General features: G+C 40.4%; 7 protein-coding genes across 7 annotated transcripts in view; 2 read left to right on the forward strand and 5 right to left on the reverse strand.

Annotated features, from left to right (window-relative positions):
- Window positions 1-879: 879 nt before the first annotated feature.
- On the reverse strand, window positions 880-2,726 carry gja13.2 (gap junction protein alpha 13.2). Its single transcript, XM_030772215.1, has 2 exons — window positions 2,661-2,726; window positions 880-1,724 (listed from the first exon to the last, which is right to left on the reverse strand). Exon 2 carries the CDS (start codon window positions 1,699-1,701, stop codon window positions 880-882), a length of 822 nt encoding a protein of 273 aa, XP_030628075.1. The 5' UTR covers window positions 1,702-1,724; window positions 2,661-2,726.
- Window positions 2,727-4,345: 1,619 nt separating this feature from the next.
- On the forward strand, window positions 4,346-5,258 carry LOC115810038 (gap junction Cx32.2 protein-like). Its single transcript, XM_030771939.1, has one exon. The coding sequence runs from the start codon at window positions 4,424-4,426 to the stop codon at window positions 5,162-5,164; it is 741 nt and encodes a 246-aa protein (XP_030627799.1). The 5' UTR covers window positions 4,346-4,423; the 3' UTR covers window positions 5,165-5,258.
- A 1,133-nt stretch (window positions 5,259-6,391) lies between these two features.
- On the reverse strand, window positions 6,392-9,164 carry gja12.1 (gap junction protein, alpha 12.1). Its single transcript, XM_030771940.1, has 3 exons — window positions 9,100-9,164; window positions 7,836-7,902; window positions 6,392-7,742 (listed from the first exon to the last, which is right to left on the reverse strand). The coding sequence occupies exon 3, from the start codon at window positions 7,720-7,722 to the stop codon at window positions 6,991-6,993; it is 732 nt and encodes a 243-aa protein (XP_030627800.1). The 5' UTR covers window positions 7,723-7,742; window positions 7,836-7,902; window positions 9,100-9,164; the 3' UTR covers window positions 6,392-6,990.
- Window positions 9,165-10,529: 1,365 nt separating this feature from the next.
- On the reverse strand, window positions 10,530-12,850 carry gja13.1 (gap junction protein alpha 13.1). The gene is made up of 2 exons (XM_030771938.1): window positions 12,725-12,850; window positions 10,530-11,899 (listed from the first exon to the last, which is right to left on the reverse strand). Exon 2 carries the CDS (start codon window positions 11,875-11,877, stop codon window positions 11,020-11,022), a length of 858 nt encoding a protein of 285 aa, XP_030627798.1. The 5' UTR covers window positions 11,878-11,899; window positions 12,725-12,850; the 3' UTR covers window positions 10,530-11,019.
- A 668-nt stretch (window positions 12,851-13,518) lies between these two features.
- Window positions 13,519-14,415, reverse strand: gja11 (gap junction protein, alpha 11). Its single transcript, XM_030770823.1, has one exon. It carries the CDS (start codon window positions 14,413-14,415, stop codon window positions 13,519-13,521), a length of 897 nt encoding a protein of 298 aa, XP_030626683.1.
- A 1,836-nt stretch (window positions 14,416-16,251) lies between these two features.
- Window positions 16,252-18,280, reverse strand: hsdl1 (hydroxysteroid dehydrogenase like 1). The gene is made up of 4 exons (XM_030772504.1): window positions 17,934-18,280; window positions 17,265-17,710; window positions 16,814-17,041; window positions 16,252-16,607 (listed from the first exon to the last, which is right to left on the reverse strand). Exons 1-4 carry the CDS (start codon window positions 18,163-18,165, stop codon window positions 16,539-16,541), a joined length of 975 nt encoding a protein of 324 aa, XP_030628364.1. The 5' UTR covers window positions 18,166-18,280; the 3' UTR covers window positions 16,252-16,538.
- Window positions 18,281-19,880: 1,600 nt separating this feature from the next.
- The window catches only part of tbc1d32 (TBC1 domain family, member 32), a 64,926-nt gene continuing 62,763 nt past the window's right edge, over window positions 19,881-22,043 (forward strand). Inside the window, exons 1-8 of the mRNA XM_030772530.1 lie at window positions 19,881-20,035; window positions 20,144-20,305; window positions 20,431-20,608; window positions 20,881-20,952; window positions 21,176-21,301; window positions 21,526-21,604; window positions 21,710-21,813; window positions 21,919-21,980. Of these exons, the coding sequence (XP_030628390.1) occupies window positions 19,881-20,035; window positions 20,144-20,305; window positions 20,431-20,608; window positions 20,881-20,952; window positions 21,176-21,301; window positions 21,526-21,604; window positions 21,710-21,813; window positions 21,919-21,980 (938 nt within the window). The remainder of the gene's footprint in view (window positions 20,036-20,143; window positions 20,306-20,430; window positions 20,609-20,880; window positions 20,953-21,175; window positions 21,302-21,525; window positions 21,605-21,709; window positions 21,814-21,918; window positions 21,981-22,043) is intronic.

Consider the following 22,043-nt stretch of genomic DNA (forward strand, 5'->3'; position numbering starts at 1 on the left):
CTGTCTTGAAATCCAAGTTTGGGACTACGCAAACTCTGAAGCACACTTGTCAAACTTTCTTGCTTATAACAGTCCTGGTGCGGGTTGGGGGGAAAAAAACCCCATCAGCCTAAGAAAAAGTTTGTTCAAGTCAGCTGACCCCACGTCAGAAGACTTGTACCTCCTTACATTCTCCCCACAAACTTTTTTTCTTGAAGTTCACTCGATTTTAGTGCTTCAGGCAAAGATCTCACATTTTATCGCTTGAAGAAGTTTAACGAAAATGAAATGCAGAACATTTGGAGTACGAGTAATCGAATGATGAATACTTTACTTCAATGTTTATTTTTCAGTGTTTATTCTCAATAAAAGTATGAAAACAATCACACAAGCAAGTCTTTGGAATTTGTTTACACGTGTCTTACATCTTTCATTTTTCAGAAGCATGTTTTATCTTGAAAATAAAGATAAAAATAGGAAACTAATCTTTTGTTGGGTGCTAGTTCATGTTTCGCATAGTTGTACATGAGCAGATTTTCCTTTTACATTGAATAGTTTCATGAAGCATTTACAGATAATAGTCAGCCTCCTTTGGAAGACACATACAAATTAGAAAATTATAACTCCAAAAGTAATCATCTTTACGGATTAAATTCAAATGTTAATTCGACCAGTACAAAGAGGGGTCCATTCATCAAGCGAAAAAAAGTTGTCGACAGAAAATCATTCACGGAACGACAGTATCATTAGTTATGTTGCGCCATCTAGTGTATAATTTCATGTATTTCATATTTTATATATTTAATAGAGGAGTGTACGTGGTAAACCACCACGTAATATGTAGCCTACGCGACGATGACCGTACTGCAATATAGACTGCCTCAAGTTACCACTCTTTTCTCAATCAAAGCTGGATCCTTCCGGACACTTCCCACTGTCGAACTGTACCTTTTCCTTGTGCATAAAATTGTCTGCAGCCGTCAAATCAGTGGGGAAAAGCGGGGGGAGACTGTTGTCAAGTTCGGAGGTAAAATGCCCCATATACCTTTTTGTGGAATTCGTTCTTATCCTCTTGCAAAGCAAATACAGCACCTCCAGCACATTTAAAGCAAGAGACACACACGCTACAGCAAGCATGAAAATGATAAAGATAGTCTTTTCTGTTGGTCGTGACATAAAACACTCTACCTTTGTATGGCAGGGGAATTTCTTACACAGAAATCTTGGCACCATCACAAACCCATACAAATAATATTGTCCGACTATGAACCCAATCTCGATGAGGATCTTTGCAAAGAGTTGGGTCAAGTAGCTGCCTAGAAGAGTTCCTCTGATCCTGACTCTACCATTGTCATCAGTATATTTGGGTACCTTCACTGTCTGGTCTCTCTGGCGTTGCTCTCGTAGCTTGTTCTCCTTGTGGATGACGGTCACGGCATGGCCCAGGTAGACCAGAGTCGGAGTGGACACGAAGATGATCTGCAGCACCCAGAATCGGATGTGAGATATGGGGAAGATCCAGTCATAACACACCAGCTCACAACCTGGTGTTTCGGTATTACAGACAAAACCCGACTGTTCATCTCCCCACACACTCTCTGCTCCTGCCCCCAACACCAGGATCCTGAAGATGAAGAGGACACTCATCCATATCTTGCCAATGACTGTGGAGTGGGCTTGGACACTGTCCAGCAACTTCGATAGAAACCCCCAGTCCCCCATTTCATCAAATGTGCAGAAATTCTCTAGGTGACAGAAATACACAGTTACATTACCAGCTCAATAGCACATTACACCTGTATGAAACATAGTTTATTTGTGCTCTATTTTCAGATACCATCTCCCCACCAAACTTAAAGTCAGCATTTTTCACTGTGCTGTGGATTAGGCCCACTAGCCTGCTTTGGTTCAGATGCATAAGACCATGCTTCGGCTTGTGAAAAGTTAGATAAGATAGATTAAAGTACTTTCTGAAAAATGTCCGACTTCTCAGGGAACAGTTTACAGACTGATCTAGAGACTGAAACTGATTTATTGTTTCTCTGCAATGTTTTAATGGCCAGTGCTATCAGTTCTCTTTTCTCATTTGATCATATTGTCTTTCTCCGGGTTACTCTTCATCTGCTAAAACACTGGTATTGCAAAATATTTTAGGAGCTAAGAGAGGAAGTGGGGCTATGCTACAAAAAAATCCGTTTTCACTAGTCAGTAGCATTCTCTCTTTGTTTGCTTCAGTGGAACAAATTTACATAATGCATAACATCACATGATAACACTTGCATCTACATGAGCACACAGATATGACCTGAAGAAACGTTATTAATCCTCTGGTGATCTGTCTGAACCAGGTAATCCCTATTCCAGTGTGTTCTTGCAACAATTTAAGTGTCAGATTAGTTTGAAATTGACCCGCTTTCATCAATTACTCACAGAGGGTCAGCCGCACAGTGGGGTCTACAGCTATGTCTAAGAACAGTCACTGGCAAACTGTAAAGGTTACATTGGTCTGGTGTCTTAGATGCCAGATAGGTTTCATCCTCCACTTTGCATGAATGAGAGAAATACAAATTTGAATGAATATAGCATCATATAAATACATTTTCAACTGTAAAAGTACATATTAGCTTAATTATAGCTTTGGGGAAAAGTAGTGGTTTAAAAGTTTTAAAAAAATCTCTTACCTGAGTTGGTTGCTCTTTAGTATCCAGACCAGGAACTGAAGAACAAACTGGACTTGTGATCCCAAACACTCAGCCTGTAATCAGAGTTAAAATGTACAGTATTTTATAAACCCATCAACTTACTCCCTCTCACACCCTCCCACCACCAACACCACTGCCACCAACACATGGAGATTCAAACCAGTTCAAACTGGAGTCTCAGCGGCACTTGTCTAGTCTTATTCAGCTAATTTATCAGTCAAAGGTCAAGTAATGGTGAATGTTGCAAAACAGTTATATCCAAGTCATACAGCACATTTGTGTGGTTTTCTGTTAATATGAATCATCAGCTTGTTTTTCTCAGTAGATGTCAGGAATTGTCTGACTAACGATTCCATGAAAGAGGTCACCTCCTATCCTCCTGTCCACGTGTCTTTCTGTCCTCATGTCCTCATGTTCCACTGTATATATCTATGGATTTGTTTGATTATGAATTGGACATGTATTGATTCCTAATGGGGGGTGGCATGGCGGCACGGTCGCGCAGTGGCTAGCGCTGTCACCTCACAGCAAAAAGGTCCCGGGTTTGGTTCTCGGCCGGGTGGCCAGGGTTCTTTCTGTGTGGAGTTTGCATGTTCTCCCCGTGTCTGGGTTTCCTCCAGGAGCTCCGGTTTCCTCCCACAGTCCAAAGACATGCAGGGTAGATGAAGTGGAGACGCTAAATTGCCCCGGGTATGAATGTATGTTCGATTGTGTTTGTCTGTGTGTCTGCCCTGCGATGGACTGGTGACCTGTCCAGGGTGTCTCCCTGCCTTTCACCCTATGAACGCTGGGATAGCACCCCCCCCCCCCCCCCCCCCCCCCCCCCCCCCCCCCCCCCCCCCCGTGACCCTGATTAGGATAAGCGGCTTAGATCACTGGCCCATTAAACTGACCAGAAATGAAGTTCTACATATTGCTGACTGGTGGAGCAATACTTTCTTCCTTAATGTTCAGTAGTGGACTTCAGTACTTGATGAGTACATGTCTGTACTCAGTTTCTCTAGAAGCCGTCCATATTTGTGCAATGTTGTGTAATATAAGTGAGGGTCATGATATGATGGCTAATAGACTGTGTGTGTGTGATCCCACTCATAAAATGAAGTTCATTTCCTAAACTGGGAGATCAGTGGGTTGACACCATTATGGTAATGAGATGACAGACTTATAAAGAGAATTACTGCTCTGTTCACCAAAACAGATGCTCACATCTTCAGTCTTATCACTGTAGCTTGTGTATTTCCCTGACACTGCGGCACTTTTAAAGTTACTCTACTTGTTCTATAGGTAAGGTAAGGAATCAGTCTTTTCAGGATTAACTGATATATACTAAACTATTACTAACACCAATGCTCCTTACACCAGGGCGGACAAATCTATAATCAGCAAACACTGAAACATTTCAGTTATTCTGTGATTAGCAGTTTTGATGTTTCATTTTGTACAGGAAATCAGTTTTTGTTTAATCATTCCTGCTGCTCTGAGAGTTCTGAATGCATAATCCAGATTAATTAGCTTTGAAATCAGTAATTACATTTAGTAATTGTGACCAATTACAGTATACAACCAAGCTAAGTATTTCAACTGAACATTAATGATTACTGATGAGCTGATAATGTATACAGAAATATTGTTGAAATATTGTCAGTTAAATGAGAAATTGGCAGTGAAAATGTTCATTGTTCTTATATTTTGTAGTAGTCTTTCTGATCTGTGGTCTCTCCTCAGACAGCTGGGTGCTGATAATGGGTGAATGGAGCTTTCTGTCTGATTTACTGGATAAAGTCCAGAGTCACTCCACTGTCATTGGGAAGGTCTGGTTGACTGTGCTCTTCATCTTCAGAATCATGGTGCTTGGAGCTGGGATAGACAAAGTCTGGGGGAATGAACAGTCTGGAATGATCTGCAACATCAAAACTCCTGGCTGCAAAAATGTGTGTTATGATGAAGCCTTCCCCATCTCTCACATGCGCTTCTGGGTGCTTCAGATCCTCTTTGTGTCTACGCCAAATCTGATCTACCTCGGCCATGTTTTGCATGTCATTCACAAAGAAAACAAACTGAGAGAGCTCCGTCAGAAACAGGCCGACAGAAAGGGAATCAAACTCCCCAAATACACTGACGACCACGGTAAAGTCCAAATCAAAGGCAGCTTATTACGTAGTTATTTCATTACTCTGTTCTTCACCATCCTGCTGGAGGTGGCTTTCATCGTGGGCCAGTATTATCTCTACGGTTTTGTAATGAACCCTCTGATTGAATGCAAAAGAAACCCCTGTCCCCTTGACGTTCACTGTTTCATGCCCAGACCTACAGAGAAAACCATTTTCATCATATTTATGCTCGTGGTGGCATGTGTGTCTCTGGCTCTGAATGTGGGAGAAATCTTTTACCTGATTGGTCACAGAAACAAGAGCAGAGATACTTCAGCCAGGTTACCTGCACGGGATGCCCCAGAGCTTCTCAGCAAGACAACGTTTTGCTGATTTAAGGTAAAGAGGATATGAATCATCTGACTATAGAAGTTAATCATTTGTAACAAGGTTCATTAAACATGATTAGAAAGACCATGCGTTTATAGTCAGGGCTGAGCTGTTTGTGAGCATATAAAAGCTGCTTCTCTTCTGTCGTTGACCTGACAGCTAGAGTGATGACTGACATATCAACTTCTTGATTCCCAAAAATTCACCAAACTGTACATAATGCAGACATGTCCTGTTTGGTGTCTCTCATACTGTGTTTAAGAGAATAATGAAAATATTTCATTTTTAAGATTTAATGAAAACAATACAAAATAATGTACAGAACACACCTGTTACACATAAGAGAAGACAGAGAATATTGTTTACAAGAAGTACAAACATTAGGCCTCCTGTTCAACAAAACTCATTAGTATTATCACTTCTCAATCATCTTTTTTTCTCTAACAGTTTTATCATTTTGTACCAAGGCATAAATACAAACTTTGGATACAACGAAAAGACTATTGACATTGTTATTACAAGATTTTAAAAAATAAAAATAATCTGTGAAAGATTATTGTCTTATTGGTGGTCTTGACAATCATATTAAATTTAATTTTCAACAGTATTCCATAAACTGCGAAACTCATCTGAATGAAGTTGTGTGCACTGGCTGAAAATCATGTCTGAATCCATGAGTCTTGGAATATCTTCATGCTTAAATATTTCAGAAAATCAGCGATGGGTTTTCAATACTCCTCAGGAGCATGGTCATCTTATTTTGGAACATGTTGAACCAAATAGAGAGAACCAGGCCTCTATGAAGAAGAATCTCTCAGAGAAACTATAACCAAACTCTGCTATCACAGTACAAAGGTCAAAAGATGACTTTCATAAAAAGTGTTGTGCTGTTTGTATTTGAATTATAAATAAAAGATACAGGAAGGGGCAGCACGGTAGCGCTGTCGTCTCACAGCAAAAAGGTCTCGGATTCGATTCCCGACCAGGTGGCCAGGGTCCTTTCTGTTTGGAGTTTGCATGTTCTCTCCGTGTCTGCGTGGGTTTCCTCCGGGAGCTCCGGTTTCCTCCCACAGTCCAAAGACATGCAGGTTAGGTGAATTGGAGACGCTAAATTGCCCCCGGGTATGACTGTGTGTGTGAATATGTTTGTCTGTGTGTCTGCCCTGTGATGGACTGGCGACCTGTCCAGGGTGTTTCCCTGCCTTTCGCCCTATGAGCGCTGGGATAGGCTCCAGCACCCCCGGCGACCCTGATTAGGATAAGCGGCTTAGATAATGAGTGAGTGAGTGAGTGAGTGAGAGATACAGGAACTACCTGTGCACTGTGAGAAAATGGCTGATGAGTGCCAGAAGTTGCCTTTATGCCAATATAACACTATACTAATGACAAACAGGAACAGTGAAGTGCCTGGCTAGGCTTTGTATGGTGCACCATAACCAGCTCTCATCCCTACCCTCTTCCTGTACTGTTCTCCACTGTAACAACAGTCATGTTGCCCCCATGGGCTTAGACAGGGTTCTGTGATTATTGGACATGATAAATGAGTAAGTGCTAGATTAGAGCAGAAACAGAAGCCAAATAGGTTCTGACAACAGAGATGAAGGAATATTGTCTTATACGGATGGTGTTTTTTTTTTTTATAGCACTTAAAAAACCTCACGTGGTGAAAAAAAGAAATCATGCATGTTGCATAGAAAGTAACGTCTACCTTAGTCTAAAAGAAAATCTTGGTTTCACACAGTTTGAATTATCTGCATTTCAGAGATTTCTCCTCAGACAAAGTTAAACGGTCTTGTTTGGTGATAATAGTGTTGTGTGCAGTGAGTATGTCAGGCTTTGTTGTAATGTAGAGCAGAGCTTGTATACTCACTGATACCTGGCTGTGTTGAACCAATCTGCCGTCTCCTGGATCGGCGACACAGCAGGTAGAAGATCTCCATCACATTGAGCATCAGAGAAACACATGACACAACAAGCATGAAAATAATGAAGATACTTTTCTCTGTGGGTCGAGACATGAAACACTCTACAGTGTGAGGACAGGGGTCACGGGTGCATACAATTCTTGGTTCCATCACAAAACCATACAAATAGTACTGGCCAACGATAAAACCTGCTTCAAGGAAGATCTTAAAGACAAGACTGGTTAAGTAACTACCTAGAAGTGACCCTTTGATGTGAACTTTACCAGTCTCATCAGTGTACTTGGGCAGTTTGTGTCCATGCATCTCAGTGTGTTTTCTCAGTTTTTTCTCTTTGTGCATTATGTGCATAACATGGCCCAGGTAGACCAGAGTTGGGGTTGCCACAAAGAGGATCTGAAGCACCCAGAAGCGGATGTGCGAAATGGGGAATTTGTGATCGTAGCACACGTTTTTGCAGCCAGGTTGTTTGGTGTTGCAGATCATGCTAGACTGTTCATCACTCCACACTTTCTCAGCTCCAGCTCCTAACACCATGATTCTGAAGACAAAAAGTACAGTCATCCAAATCTTCCCAATAACTGTGGACTGAGCCTGGGCTTTGTCCAGCAGTTTGGACAGAAATCCCCAATCTCCCATACTGGTGTGCTTGCAGAAATCTGAAAACAAGAAATAATGCTGTAATTGAATGTGGTACAATAAATGATTCATTAAAAAGGATTGTTTGGAAGAATGTTTCCTATGTTCAATACCTTATCAGATTAAAGAGGAACGGTAGGTGAGACGAGAAAAGATGAAGAGTCAACAGCTGGTTTCAACCTAGCAAAAAGGAGATTAAGAAATGTGAGGCAACTTAAAAATGAAGACAGATCACACATAAATGACATATTACACATAATTTACATTATGACCATTCCAAAAGATTTGGCTTAATTTCAGATTATAAGATTTATCCCCTGTATATACAGTCTACTGTGGCAGCTTTACCTGAAAATGTTCTCCAAACACATTGTTTTAACCAAATGGAGTAAATGGAACTTGCTTAAATCATATTAAGTTTGCACAGAGGAATCTCTATCCATATGTGTCTTCGAATCAGATAGGGAACGAGGAGTGTTTTGACATTATCAATGATTTACTTGCTATTGATTAAATACACTGTGGCTGTCCCAGTGTCTAGTCACACTTGCTACTACATATTCCTGTGTGTCTCAGCAAAGTCAATCAAATAAAGAGAAAGCATCTGCAATGTGATGTAAAAACTTCATCAGACTTTTTCATCATGAAGTCTACATCATTCATCAAATGAAGGTTTCATATACCTTTTCATCATCACAAACTGAACTGTGAATTTTTTAATCACTGAGACAATGGGGTTCCCCATTTGAGTAATTTTCTTCAATGCCTTTATAAAGTTACCACAACTAAACATGGATACTTAAAAGAAAATTGGGATAAGAGTAATGTAGTGGCACGGCATAAAGCCCAGTAAACTGTGGGCTGGAGTCTAAAGCTTTGTGGATCTGTGCCAATGTGTCCTCCACCAGTCCGTATGACACCTAAGGCAGGTCACCTCTGACAGTCTAGAAAGTTTAATTCACTAGATAATAGCAACATTTAAATTAATTTATTCAAATTGTTCATGCTCGATGAAATAAACGGACAAATATGATGTAATAATTCCATATTTCGGCAAAAATTTATAAAACTGGAAACTTACACTGAGTGATTAGAATAAATGCATATTTACAGATGAGCTTCGTTTACTGACAGACAGTGTTGGACAGTTAACTGAAAACGTAAACTCAGTTAACGGCGAGAATGTACAATAGCATAGTGACTGTTTTGATCGCTCAGTAACTTACAATAGCCCCAGTACATATTTTTGCACAGATATTTATTTTTAACACCTCTAATGTATTAAAATGTTTTAAAAACTTTATGAATACAAGCTTTATAAATACAAGACCTCAGAAAAATGAATTTGAAAAATTTGAATGAAGCTGTTTGTCTTACCATGGGATTAGTGTGTCTGGATATCAAACAGCAGAGATGGAGAGTGTGACGGACTGATCTGATCTGAGTTTGACGCATGTCTGCGCTGGACTTTACTTTTAAGAGAATTGCACAACACCTCATGTGCTGGCAGCCAGTCACGTTGTCATGACATCTACAATGACAAAGCAGGCAAGTGTTTCAAATTTGGGAGAGTCAAGTGGAATCGTGCACACTCTTATTAATCATTAATCTTGCTTTGCTGTGACCCCCAACACGTCCCTGTACATCTGTATAACCCTCAGATTCTGATGCCTTAACAGAAAGGCTATCAACCCAGTCAGTCCAATATCTTTCACCCATTTGTTGAAATTTATTGATTTATTGATTTATTGCTATTAGATATTGATAAAGGCACAAAGACTCTTGAGTTTTTAAAAAATATATCATGTAAAAGAAAAGAGCTTCAGAAATGTAGCCATTCAGACGATTCTGAGAGATAGATATTAATTTTATTTATTGTTATTATTTTAGTATTAGTGAGGGTAAATATAACTAAAAAAAACAGAGGTTGGTTTATGACTATCACTGCTGGGGTAGTTACTAAAAAAAGTAATCAGTTATAAGTTACCAATTACTTCTTTAAACTGTAATGAGGTTACTTTACTTGTTGCTCCTTTTGAAAAGTAATCACACTACTCATTAGCCTACTTTACTTTTAAGTTACTCTCTAAAACTACAAATTGCTCAGTTTACCTCATAAAAATACAAGGACAGACATCATGGTCCTTTCATTACTTTATTCTCAATGCAATAGTTTCGTGTTGTGCTTAAACCTGTTTCTCTCACCAGAACTTTAGTCTCTCATTGTCTCTGCATATAGTCATCAGTGTTGGGGGTAAAGAGTTACAACGTAACGTATTACTGTGATTATATGACTTTCCTCCATAACGAAGTAAAGCATTACAGTTCAAATTTCAGTAATCACATTACAGTTACTGGGTCATTAAAATGTCCTTTACTGCATTACTGAGTTTCATACTGAATATTTAAATTTAACGTATAAAATGGATAGTTCCGATCCTGGTTGCTAGTTGGTCAATGCTGTATTCCAGCTATGTTAAAATACATGAAAATAGAGGCAGCTATGACACCACACACACCTGTTCACCGTAATTGTGTATCTATAATATGACTACCCACTGTTACTAAGGAGAGATTGGGTCCTTGACTATAGCTCCTGTTACACGGGACAAGACCGACAACTGGTTGAGTGTTGTTTTGGTTGGCTTAAAAGGTTTGTGTCACACGCAGGCTAAGGGTATCTCATTATTATAAGGATTCTGGAGTTATATATCATTTTTTATGTTCTGTATAATTATTTATTATTAGGTGATTATGTTAGGAATGCTGTCTTTTTAGAGACCATGTTGAAACCATATTTGTGAAGTTGACTTATTTATTCTGAACAGAGACATCAAAATACAGTAACGGTTTACGTTGATTTCGCAATCGGAAGTGACAGTAGAGTTTAAAATAATACCTTTATTTCTCCAAAACGTCACGTGGTCATCACATGAGAAAACTGAACAACTTCAAACAGCAAAATTAATAAACAAAAAAATGCTATTTTTGTGGAGACACACAAGTGATATATAGCCATATATACAAATACATAAAGATCTCCACAACTGTGCAGACGTGGAGAAATGTAATATACACCCAGTGCATTGCACAATTAAAAAAATTAACAATCGGACCAATAAAGTTCTGTAAAAAAGGCTTTCTCTTTAAATTATTCATTTCACCATAAAGGGGTTTGATTCATGGCATTAACAAACCCCTTCACAGCATATCATCTTATGTGTGTTTTAGGAAGTTTACAATAATGACTTGACAAAGCACAAACCATTTTTTTTTCTTCCTTTTGCTCAAAAAATTCTAGTGGTCCCCCAGCAAATGTTTTTCCTCTTTAGCTCCGTCCAGACTTCCCCCAAGACTCTGTCCACTCTCCAGCTGCATGTTAAGCTTGTTGTGCTTGAGCGAGTCGTCGGCTTGCCAGGGTGGGGGCAGAGTAGCAGGGTTGGAGGGTGAGGTCATGTTATGTGAGCGGTGCCTGTTGGAGCCACATCTCACTCTGGTGCACAGCAGGTAAAAGATCTCGATCACATTCAAAAGCAGAGACACGCATGCCACCACCAGCATGAAGATTATGAAGACAGTTTTCTCTGTAGGTCTCGACATGTAGCACATCACAGTGTAGGGACAAGGATCTCTAGAGCAGTCAAACTGAGGGATCATCACGAAACCGTACAAGTAATACTGGCCTATGATGAAAGCAAGCTCTAAGATAATTTTGACAAACAGCTGGGACAAGTAACTGCACAGCAAATTGCCTCTGATGTTGACCTTGCCCCTCTCGTCTGTATATTTGGGTGACTTCACCATTCCACGCTCAGCGTGGCTCTGTATCAGTTCCCTCAGTTTCTTCTCTTTGTGGATGACAGTCATGGCATGGCCCAGGTAGACCAGAGTTGGAGTGGACACAAAAATGATCTGCATCACCCAGAAACGGATGTGTGAAATGGGGAACTTCCAGTCATAACACACATTCTCACAACCAGGTTGTAATGTGTTACAGATCATACTTGACTGTTCATCTGACCACACACTCTCTGCTCCAGCACTCAACACCAGGATCCTGAAGATGAAGAGCACACTCATCCATACCTTGCCAATGACTGTGGAGTGAGACTGTACCTTGTCCAGTAAAGCTGAGAGAAATCCCCAGTCTCCCATTTTGTCTTATGTTCAGTGATTCCTAAGGGGAAAAAACCACACCAATTGACATTCCAGGGCGCTGAGTTTGACCTGAGCTGGACAAAGATAAAGTATAAAGTCTACCGTAGAGTAAGACCCAGAGCTCAGTACCTGACCAGAGCATTAATTTCTGAATTACACATTAACAAAGAGACTGAAAATAGCTTCACTATCTCTCTAGAATCAGGGTTGTGCTATTGCAAAAAGTCCATCATCAATCCATCTTAGTAATTTAATAAGAGTGATTGAAATATGAAATATTCTGTACTGGTTTATATTAATAATTTTCACTTTCAAATATGAATAAAAGTTCTAATTGGCAACAAAAAGCAGCTCATTTCTTATCAGTATTATCTATTCATACTGTGCTTTTCCAACAAACAGCAGGCAAGAATGCTTTGTAATAATCTGAATTTTACAAAGGAAAAAAAGAATTATGAAAGGATAAATAGAGCAGTTTTAAACAGATTAAACAAAAAGACCATTTATGCAACCTGATCTAGAGTTTTCATTGAGAAGAAAAAAAAGAACAAAAACTTTCTGCTTGAACACATGTATCTAAAGTCTATGTGTAAGGGGTAAGAGATAGAGCAGTGAGTATGTGAACTCCTGTTCACCTTATTACAGTCACCTCATTACGTGAAGACATAAAGCTACTCAAACAGCTAGAAATTTGAAAATAATGACTTATTATACCCTTATCACAGCAGAACTAATATGAAATTCTCAGTGAATTTATCAATGTAAATAAACCAAATTCCACGACCCTTATATGAAAGTTATTTTTATAAACAGAAATGACACGAAATAGTTGTTTTTCTCATACCTTGAGAAAAGGTCAGCTCCTGCCTGTGAAAATTACCCCTGAGACCAAATGATACACACCACTTGGTGAACCTTGAGTTTTTGGCTTGCTAATATTGCGCAATTGAGTTTTCCGTGGTGTGCTGTCACGTTGTCAGAGGCTCAACGAATGAAAGAGATTGCATTTTGACCACACTTCTTATGGCAATGAGTGAGGAGAATATTAATGATTGACAGATGTGAATCATAACCGGCCCCGTGGCTCCACTTCAAGCAGATGAACAGTCCCTTCTTTGACCCAGTGGATCAGTGGAGATGTTCACAGCCCAGTTTAAAGGGAATCGTGTTCACATTGTTGTAATTACATTAAATATGGGGAAAAAACTGATTAAGGCACAGTGATTCTAAACTCCAGTCCTGAGGACCCCCTGTCTTGCACGTCTTTTGTTTTAACTCTTCATTATTACAGTTAATTGAGCTAATCAAGGGCTCGATGATTCATTGATCTGTGGAATCAGGTGTGTTGGTCCTGAGTTAAAACAAAGACATGCAGGACAGGGAGCCCTTAGGACTGGAGTTGAGAACCACTGTTCTAAGGAACATATTATTTTTCCAGCAAAGGCACCAAACAAGGAATACAAAAGGAAGCAATACATTTTTTTATTATTTGACAATGTTATTAAAATTGCATTGTTAAAATTGTAGAACAAACAGGAGATGTGGGGACACAAACACAGGAGTGCTTTGAGTCAGCTGATCCAGTGACTGTGTGCACAGGTTAGTGTGGAAGGGTGTGTGTGTGCAGAGGCTGCCTGCTCAAATATGGACCTCCTCCATGTTAACACTGTGGTCCTGTGAAGCAGTGCTTTTGGCCGGATCTTTGCCAAGCTCTCTCCGCTGGAGCTCCAGTTCTCGGTTCATCCAGCTCTGGATCATCGCATCCTTATCTCTGAAGGCTTTCTGCACGGGGTCTGGTGTGACTGGAGTTACAGTGTAGTCCTGCTTCTGCTTAAGACATCCACTGAGTTTCTTGACACAAAGATAGAAGATCTCAATAAGGTTCAGGAGCAAAGACACACAGGCCACGATCAACATGAACCAGATGAAGATGCTTTTCTCAGTGGGCCTGGACAAGAAGCAGTCCACTTTGTGGGGACAGGGGAAGCGGCTGCAGATGTACTGTGGCTGAAGTGTGAAACCGTAGAGATAGTACTGTCCCAGAATGAAGGCCACCTCCAGAAGTATCTTACAGAGCAAGCTTACGACATAGCTCTTGAGGAGCCGCCCCCTGATGTTAACTTTCCCATTGTCTTTGCTGTACTTGGGGAGCTTGTAGCCCTTCCTCAGGAGCAGGCTCAGCTGCTCGTCCTGGACCTGCCTCTTCATGCTCTCTCGGACCTTCTTCTCCATGTGGATGACATGGAGGACATGGCCCAGGTAGACCAGGGTTGGTGTGGACACGGAGATGATCTGCAACACCCAGAAGCGAACGTGTGAGATGGGGAAAGCGTGGTCGTAGCAGACATTTTCACAGCCTGGCTGCTCCGTGTTGCAGATAAAGTCTGACTGCTCATCACCCCATACCTTCTCAGCTCCAGCCCCAAGAACCAAGATGCGGAAAACAAACAACACAGTGAGCCATATTTTTCCAACCACCGTAGAGTGAGTCTGCACTTTATCCAGTAAACGTCCAAGGAAGTCCCACTCTCCCATCTCCAGCTTTTCAGATTTCCGTGTAACACTGTAGAAGAGAGTAATTTAGGACTCTGATCAAGTGCTCTTTTGATGACACTTAGTGCATCATAAGAGGAAAAAAAGAGGGAAAAATGTTTGGATGATGTTCTCTCAAGGACTGTCTCTATCAGAATGTACACTGATAAGGCAGGAGCCGGTGTCAGGATCAGGACATGCTTTAAAAACACTTCTTCCAATCTAGCAGGAGCCAAGGATTTGACCTTGTTCTCTTTCTAAACACTGCTACTTACACTCTCAAACCAAAGGAACAGGTGCACACAATATGTTCAATATCGACATTCAAAATAATTTTGTTCATTTCTTTTCAGAGTTGTTGTTATTCTTTTCTCTCTCAAAGGTGAATTCCTTAATAAAGTGAACCACACGCACTATTGGAGATCAAGGACATATTTCAATGAAAAATGTCCTGAAAAATAATTTTTTGATGAAAAATGATTAATGAATTCATAATCATATTTGGTCACAAAATCTCAGTTTTGTTTTAACCTATGCTACCATACTTTGGTCTTCTGCTCTTTTAAACATACACATACTAAGCAGGAAACATGCTGCCAACTCGATTTATCATTCTCTCCATATGCAGGTTGCTTAATACATAATAACCCAGCATCATGATGTTTCATTATTTCTGAAAAAAGTAATTAAAATAAATATTTAAACAAACATTTAAATATGTTCAATAAATGCATACTCTAAACTCTTTTAATGTGTATAATCATTAATGTGTGTAGCACTTACCGAATAAGAGAACAGAGGGTGCCTGGTAGGGGCACACAGCGAGGAGGGGATAACACAGACGACGTGGGAACGAAGATTCATCTGCCTCTTCTTATTGCAGAGGATCCATCCAAACCAAGGACAGCGGTAATGCCGTAACGGTCACGTAACCAGTACGACAAATTGAACGAAGACACGGAGCTTTGAGTGGACATTTTTTGAATGGCTCATTTTTATTCTGCATGTTTACTAAACATCATAAAAAGAACAACGAGCACCCCAAACACACACACACACACACACACACACGCTTTCATGTATAGTAATACAAGAATTATAAAGATTTTGTTCAAATGTGCGAATACATTATATAAACTACAGTTTCTGTATGAGTGATGATCATCGAAGTCTCTTGTGTGTCGTGACCCCTGTGCTTATGTGATCATGAAGAATGAGGTTGTATCCTGTTTTTTTAAACTAGTGTCTTAGTGGGTCAAACTGGGGAAAAACATTGCCTGGACTTAACTCTTGTATGCATTTTGTGCGTGTCACACGCCCCTGACAAGTTCACAGATGACTTTGTTGTGCTGAGATCCAAGAATAATTAAGATTGCCACCACGGTCAGAGTTCTTTGTGAATTATTTGCAGATATCACTATAAAAGATGTACTGTCATGTCCCCTTTCTCTACCATTCAAATCTGGCATCTGCCCTTTCTGCACCAATCAAATCTGGCATCTGCCCTTTCTCCACCAATCACATGACTGGGCTGATGGTTTAGTACAATGTTTAATATTATTAATTAGGCAATATTAAAAGCATAAAGTCTCACAGGCAGTAAGTAGGAGTATTTTATTGCTAATTCAGAGAGTTACAATGAATCAATCAAAATTTCACACCAAAGTGCAAAAGGTATTCGAGATTACATTCTAGTACTCCCGATATACTCACCAAACACCAGCAAATATGATTAACAAATTCAGTTCCCAAAATTAGTTGTATACAATACAACTGGTCTACATTTTACTTTTACTTATTTACATTTTACTCTACTTAACTCCAAAAAAAAAAAAAAAAAACAGAAGAATGCTTTTTATATATTCCAGCATATCAACATCTCATATCATTATTATGAAGCTTATTTATCTGTCAGCTCTATCTCAATCCAATATTTGCCCATAAAAAACACTTAGAAAACTGTCTTCAATCACACACACTTGTCCTAATTTAATATGATAAGGATGTGAATAAAGTTATGTACCCACTTCAGATACCATGACAAAGTGTCTATGTGGGCCAAAACAGCTGTCTCCAACAATCACGTAACACCAAATCCACTTGTGTTTAGGAGTAAAGGAGTTTGCTTAGGTTCTGCTGAACACACGCCATGCCAACACCCAGGCCCAGTCTGGCAGACTCCGCACAAGTCCAAACTGAGGAAAACATGACAACTCATTTTAAACAGAAACGTCAGTTTTAATATCCTCAAGCCTCATAATGTGGTATAATTTCAAACAAAAGGGTTTACTAGTCACTTAAAAATAAGCACACACTCTGGTAGAGCTCGATGAAGAGCAGTACTAAAGAAACATACACAGGTTCAGCATCATTATTGTCAAGCTTGGTTTTCCACCTTTACCTGTATTGTATGAGGCCAGTACCCAGTGGTTCGGCGAGTGACGCCCAGAGTGGACAGAGCGTGCCTGGCATACACTTGTACGTGTGGAACCAGCCAACTGCCTCCCTCTGCTCTATCAGGGTCCTCAGGGCCCGGGCAGACCACACCACAGGGGAGCAGACTCTGCACGAAGATGCCCTGGGGGCCATACTCATAGTGCAGTGCCCAGCTGAAACTATCTAAGTAAGCCTGTGGAAAACAAATTAGCAGAGAGAATTTTATGAATTTTGTGCGATAACTTAACTATAAACTATTGATTGATATTTTTAAGGTGGTTTGTCAGAAAAGGCCTAAAACAAATCAATGAAATTGATTTTGGTGCTGAGAATCTCCATGGATAATTCACTTTACTCTGGGCATAATCTTAATCCTTGTCTGAAAGCCAACTCTGTAGATGACACAGTTGTCTGACCGTGGATGCAGACAGGGTAGCCCCTGCTGGAGAAGGCCTCCAATGTGTTCCTGATGAAATGTTCACAACAGCACCCCTCCTTCTCGCTGTCATGCCAGGGAGAGCCAGACGGGTCACCAGTGTGGCACCCACGAGGTCTCTACTCACAGAGTCCCAGAGCCTGCTTTCACACAGGCCTGAGAAGCACTGAGAGCTGAACAAAGACACATCCAGACTGTTTATGATAAAACCGATGTCTTTGTCCTTAATGATATCCGTTACTGATTTGGAGACGGCGTGACCCAGACTGAAGTCAGCCTCTACCACGATGACCTCCACACCATAGGCTTCGGATACGCTCTTGGAAACGTCACTGGCACTGCTCATGTCCGGGCTGAGCAGAATGATGCAGACGCCACGTGCTGCCAATTCTTTAGCATAGGCTTTGGCTATTGGCTCTAATGCCCCTGTGTTAAAAATATCACAAGTAATATATTTCTCTGTCATACACTAAAAAACTTTAGATTAAAAATCACACTGAAAATACGTTCCCTTCATTACAACAAAGTGCAGGAGTTCGTCTCTTGGTATTAATTACAGAACTACAGAATTAACTACACAAGTTATATGGGCAGCGATGATTTGTAGGAGGTATATAAAGGACAGCTGCAGAGTTCTCTTTAATCTTACCACAAACGATGGCCCATTGACCATACTGTTGCACGAGATCTCTGTGGTGCACCAGGCGGGGTATGAAATGATGCCTTAGCAGGCAGCAGCAGTCACGGATAAAGACAATAGCTTTAGTGGCCGTGTAAAGTGCTCCAACTACTGCTAACGTTTCAACATAGCAATCGCATGATCTCGCAATTTCCCTATACATTTCCCTATACAATAGGTGAAAACTATCAACGGCTGCCATAGCATCCACGAATTATGTTAGCTTTGCACAGTGACAAGCTGAGAATGTCCGTTTATTTTAACTGTCTGAATTGTCACCAGACCTCTAGTAAATATCTCCAAGTGGGATAGTTACATCTCTAGAATATATCGTATTTGCCAGTGATTTCCTCTGATATGCGAGAAAGCTTGTAGACCCTTGACACTCCCAGCAAAACAGAATTGCCGGAAGAAACGTATAACCATGTGACTGTTTAGGCAAAAAAAAACAAAAAAAAACAGTTAAAGCTACAGTAACATTTTTCCGTTCTCCAATTTCAGAGATTCATTTTTTATTAGCTATATTTGTCAGTATGGCACTGTCCTCTTGACTTAGGAAGAATACGTCTCCTCAATATATTTATCATATTTATTATTTTACATTATTACATTATTTTAAAAATCTCGCTTTACCTCCGCACTGACCAAGATTAAATGGTCTCGCTTGTTTCTATAGTTACGGATGTAGACGCAAACTGCTGTACTGCGCGCTGTGGTCTGACTGAATCGAAATTGAAGCCTTGTAGGACAATACAAATTTCCATGCTGAAATATCTTCGGAAAATGGGCTGTGGAGGAAGACGAAGCTATATGTTGCATTCTGTTTGGTATCTAGCCTGGTAACATTTAATTACAACGAGCAGCTTGCTTTTCCGAGGTAGATTAGCATGCCTCTTCATCTGGATTAGCATGCCTCTTCGTGACCTCAAAGTCACTTAGCACGCTAGCCAACTAAGGTGAGGTTTGCTAGGGCACATAAACTGTCATTAACACACTGGGATCTCCGGACAGCTTGTCGGAAGCTAAGCTTTTGGTTACTGTTTTGGTCACATGTTAAGACTTTGACCATGCTCTAATTTACTTGAAATTGTAACTGCCCGCTGGGTCGGTACCTATTGCACACCTGTCTGGCCAAGAAGGGGTCTCCTCTCTCTGTGGTCCCTCTCAAGATTTCTCCCATTTTCCCATTCCCCTTTTAGGTTTTTGGGGAATGTTTTCTTGCCCGCCATGAGGATTAGGTCAGAGGCTGTTGTCCTGTTTGGATTTTGACTGTTTTGGCCTGTAAAGCCGTTTGAGACTGTAAACACTGCCCATGGCTCTGTTGGTCTGAATGGGTTTTAAATGGTTTCAACTGGTATTCGTAACTGGGCAAACCATTAGAATCTGAAAACCGAGTTGGAACCAATTGAAACCAGTACAGACCATTAGAGACCAGTTCATCCCAATAGACTAGCTACTGGTTTTTCAACTGGAATTTCCACTAGGGCAGTGATATTGGGCTCTAAATAAACTTGAAACTTGACTATGACTTCATGTGCACGGATTATGTTCAAGCGAGATTAATGTACTCGTTGAGTAGATTCACGAGATAGTCCGTGGTCACTTTGTTAGTTGCAAACATTTCAGTTTTGTATGTCGACAGTTCGGGACACGCATAAAATAATATTATACCATGTTTGGCTGTCTTAACCATAACCATTAATGTGATGTTCTCTTAATGGAATTTGAAATAATTGCCTCTTTGTCTTTTCACTATTATTCCTTTAAATCAATAAAACATCAACAAAACTTGACCAATGATAGTGAATAGAACGAACCAACTCATGCTTTGTTCTATGTACCACGACTGAATTGTGTGACACTGCATCTTTTGATGTTAAGGGTTTGTCCACAGACAACTAAAGCAGTCGTAAGGAGATGTCTCAGTTCTCTGCAGAAGATGAGGTAGAGCTTCAGGCCCTGTTGAGGCAGCTGTTAAACAGTGTCAAAGACAGAATCTCAGGTGCTCCATCTGTAGAGTGTGCCGAGGAAATCCTGCTTCATTTAGAAGAAACTGACAAGAACTTTCACAAGTAAGAAACACAGCAATGAAAATATGCATGAATCATTCATATTCCTATATTAATTGTTGTTCTCTCTCTCTCTCTCTCTCTCTCTCTCTCTGTACATGTGTACGATAGCTATGAGTTTGTCAAGTATCTGAGAGAATATGTGGAGACCAGTCTTGGCCCTGTTATTGAAGAGGAGACAGAGAACTGTGCTAAAGGAGATGGACATGGGATTGGATCAGGCCAGGACACCCTGGTTCACGCGGTCACGAGAAAAAGTCGTGAATCTGCACAGTGTGTAGTCTATTGTCTATCTGCATTTATTCAGTTTTATAAGACAGTTAGCCCTATTGTTCCATATTTATTGTGGTGGTTAACAGTGTTGTCTTGACCTCCCATGGTATTGCTGTCTCTCCCAGGTACAAGCAAATGATGCAGACCCTAAAACAGACTATGATGGTTGTGGTTGAATCTTTGATCAATAAGTTTGAAGAGGATCAGCTCAAGAGAGAAGAGCTAAGCAAAAAAAGTCAACGAGAACAGTCAGGCAGTCACTACACAGACAACTGCTCTGACAGCGACTCTTCCTTTAATCAGGTACTGTACTGTATGTTCAGCTGGGGTCTAATTTTACAATACAGAGATGGAATGTTTCAACATATAAAAGTTATATGTGGGAGCAATATGTCATGAATTAATATGTAGGATAATACTTTTCTTTGTGATCAGTATGGATCATTCATTTTGGCTAAAGTCCTGTTGCCTTATCCTTTGATATAAAAATAGACACAGGGTTGACATAATGTTAATGGTTACACATGGTAAAAGTTACCTTAAACTTACTTAATCATACATTGTTTGTCCGACAGAGCTACGCATTCATTAAGCATGAGCAGCTACAGGTCATAGTCGAACAGCTCGACCCAAACAGACCAAAAGAGGTAAAAGATCTTCTCTGTTCATTTGACTCAGAGTTCAGCCTGCTGTCACCCACAGCTGTAGTTTTAATATGATCCTGATGTGCTTGTGTTTAAATCTTAGCAAGTACACTTGCATGTGTCTGTGTGTGTGTGTCTGTATGTGTATTTGTTGGTGTCTGGTTTGTGTGTGTGTGGCTTTGTATATGTGTTTTGTGTGTGTGTGTGTGTCTGTGTGTTCTGGCAGGTGCGGTTGGAGGCCTTGCAGTGGCTGTGCTGTGCTCCTCCATCTGATGTGCTGAGCTGTGAGAGTTGGAGCGGGCTGCATAGGAACCTCTCCACTGCCCTGTCTGACCCTGATCCTGACCTCAGTGTGAGAACCAACCAAATACCCAACCACGTCTCACACACTAGTCAAATCTTTACCCAACACATTACCCAAGCTTCTTTCTCTACTCAACATTTCTACTCAACACATTGGCCTAAAACACTTTTACAAAAGTGAGAAATTGCCTCTGTTTGTTTCTCTTGGGGTGCTGGCATCCTTTGGATCATGGAACATACAGCCATTACTCACACACTCTTCTGTGTTTACAGGATAAGGTGCTGCGTTTTTTTGCTAAGACATTTTCCTCCTCTCCATTGAATTTGACAAGGGTGATTTACACAAGCCTAGGTACTGTCTATATTCTGGTGTTATATGATAAGGCTGTTTGATTGGTTATCTTGTTCATACCAAATATGTATTAACACAGCACTTGATGACCCTCTTCATCTTTAGCTAAACGTTTGGAGACAGATTTTCTATACCATAAACTGAGTTTTCCAACTGGATCAGCAGGGCTTGATGTGAATCGGCAGGATATAGCCCATCTTCTCAAGCAAGTATGAATCATATTCTTGATCAGTTTTGCCTCCTTACATGGTAATTGGTTAAACTCTATCTGAACTTTGGTCAAATATTAAATGCACCTTTGTCTGTTAATAAAGATGCGATTAATGAATGACTTCCAGAAGGAGGTGACGTCGTTTTGGATACGGCACCCTGAGAAGTGAGCCATCCTCTGATCTTTGTACTCTAATGTCAGATGAGTGGCCTGTCATGTGAATGGTTT

This window comes from Chanos chanos, chromosome 4 (assembly GCF_902362185.1).
Source record: "Chanos chanos chromosome 4, fChaCha1.1, whole genome shotgun sequence".
In the NCBI taxonomy this organism is placed as follows: Eukaryota; Metazoa; Chordata; class Actinopteri; order Gonorynchiformes; family Chanidae; genus Chanos; species Chanos chanos.

Bases quoted from the DNA above. Each gene is read 5' to 3' on its own strand.
- LOC115810038 (XM_030771939.1), top strand. From the start codon at position 4,424: ATGGGTGAATGGAGCTTTCTGTCTGATTTACTGGATAAAGTCCAGAGT.
- gja13.1 (XM_030771938.1), bottom strand. From the start codon at position 11,877: ATGGGAGACTGGGGATTTCTCTCAGCTTTACTGGACAAGGTACAGTCT.
- gja11 (XM_030770823.1), bottom strand. From the start codon at position 14,415: ATGGGAGAGTGGGACTTCCTTGGACGTTTACTGGATAAAGTGCAGACT.
- hsdl1 (XM_030772504.1), bottom strand. From the start codon at position 18,165: ATGGCAGCCGTTGATAGTTTTCACCTATTGTATAGGGAAATGTATAGG. The intron at 17,711-17,933 runs GTAAGATTAAAG...TTTTTAACACAG, and splicing joins TCAATGGGCCATCGTTTGTG to GGGCATTAGAGCCAATAGCC. The intron at 16,608-16,813 runs GTAAAGGTGGAA...TGTTTTCCTCAG, and splicing joins ACTGGCCTCATACAATACAG to TTTGGACTTGTGCGGAGTCT.
- gja13.2 (XM_030772215.1), bottom strand. From the start codon at position 1,701: ATGGGGGACTGGGGGTTTCTATCGAAGTTGCTGGACAGTGTCCAAGCC.
- gja12.1 (XM_030771940.1), bottom strand. From the start codon at position 7,722: ATGGGAGATTGGGGATTTCTGTCCAAACTGCTGGACAAAGCCCAGGCT.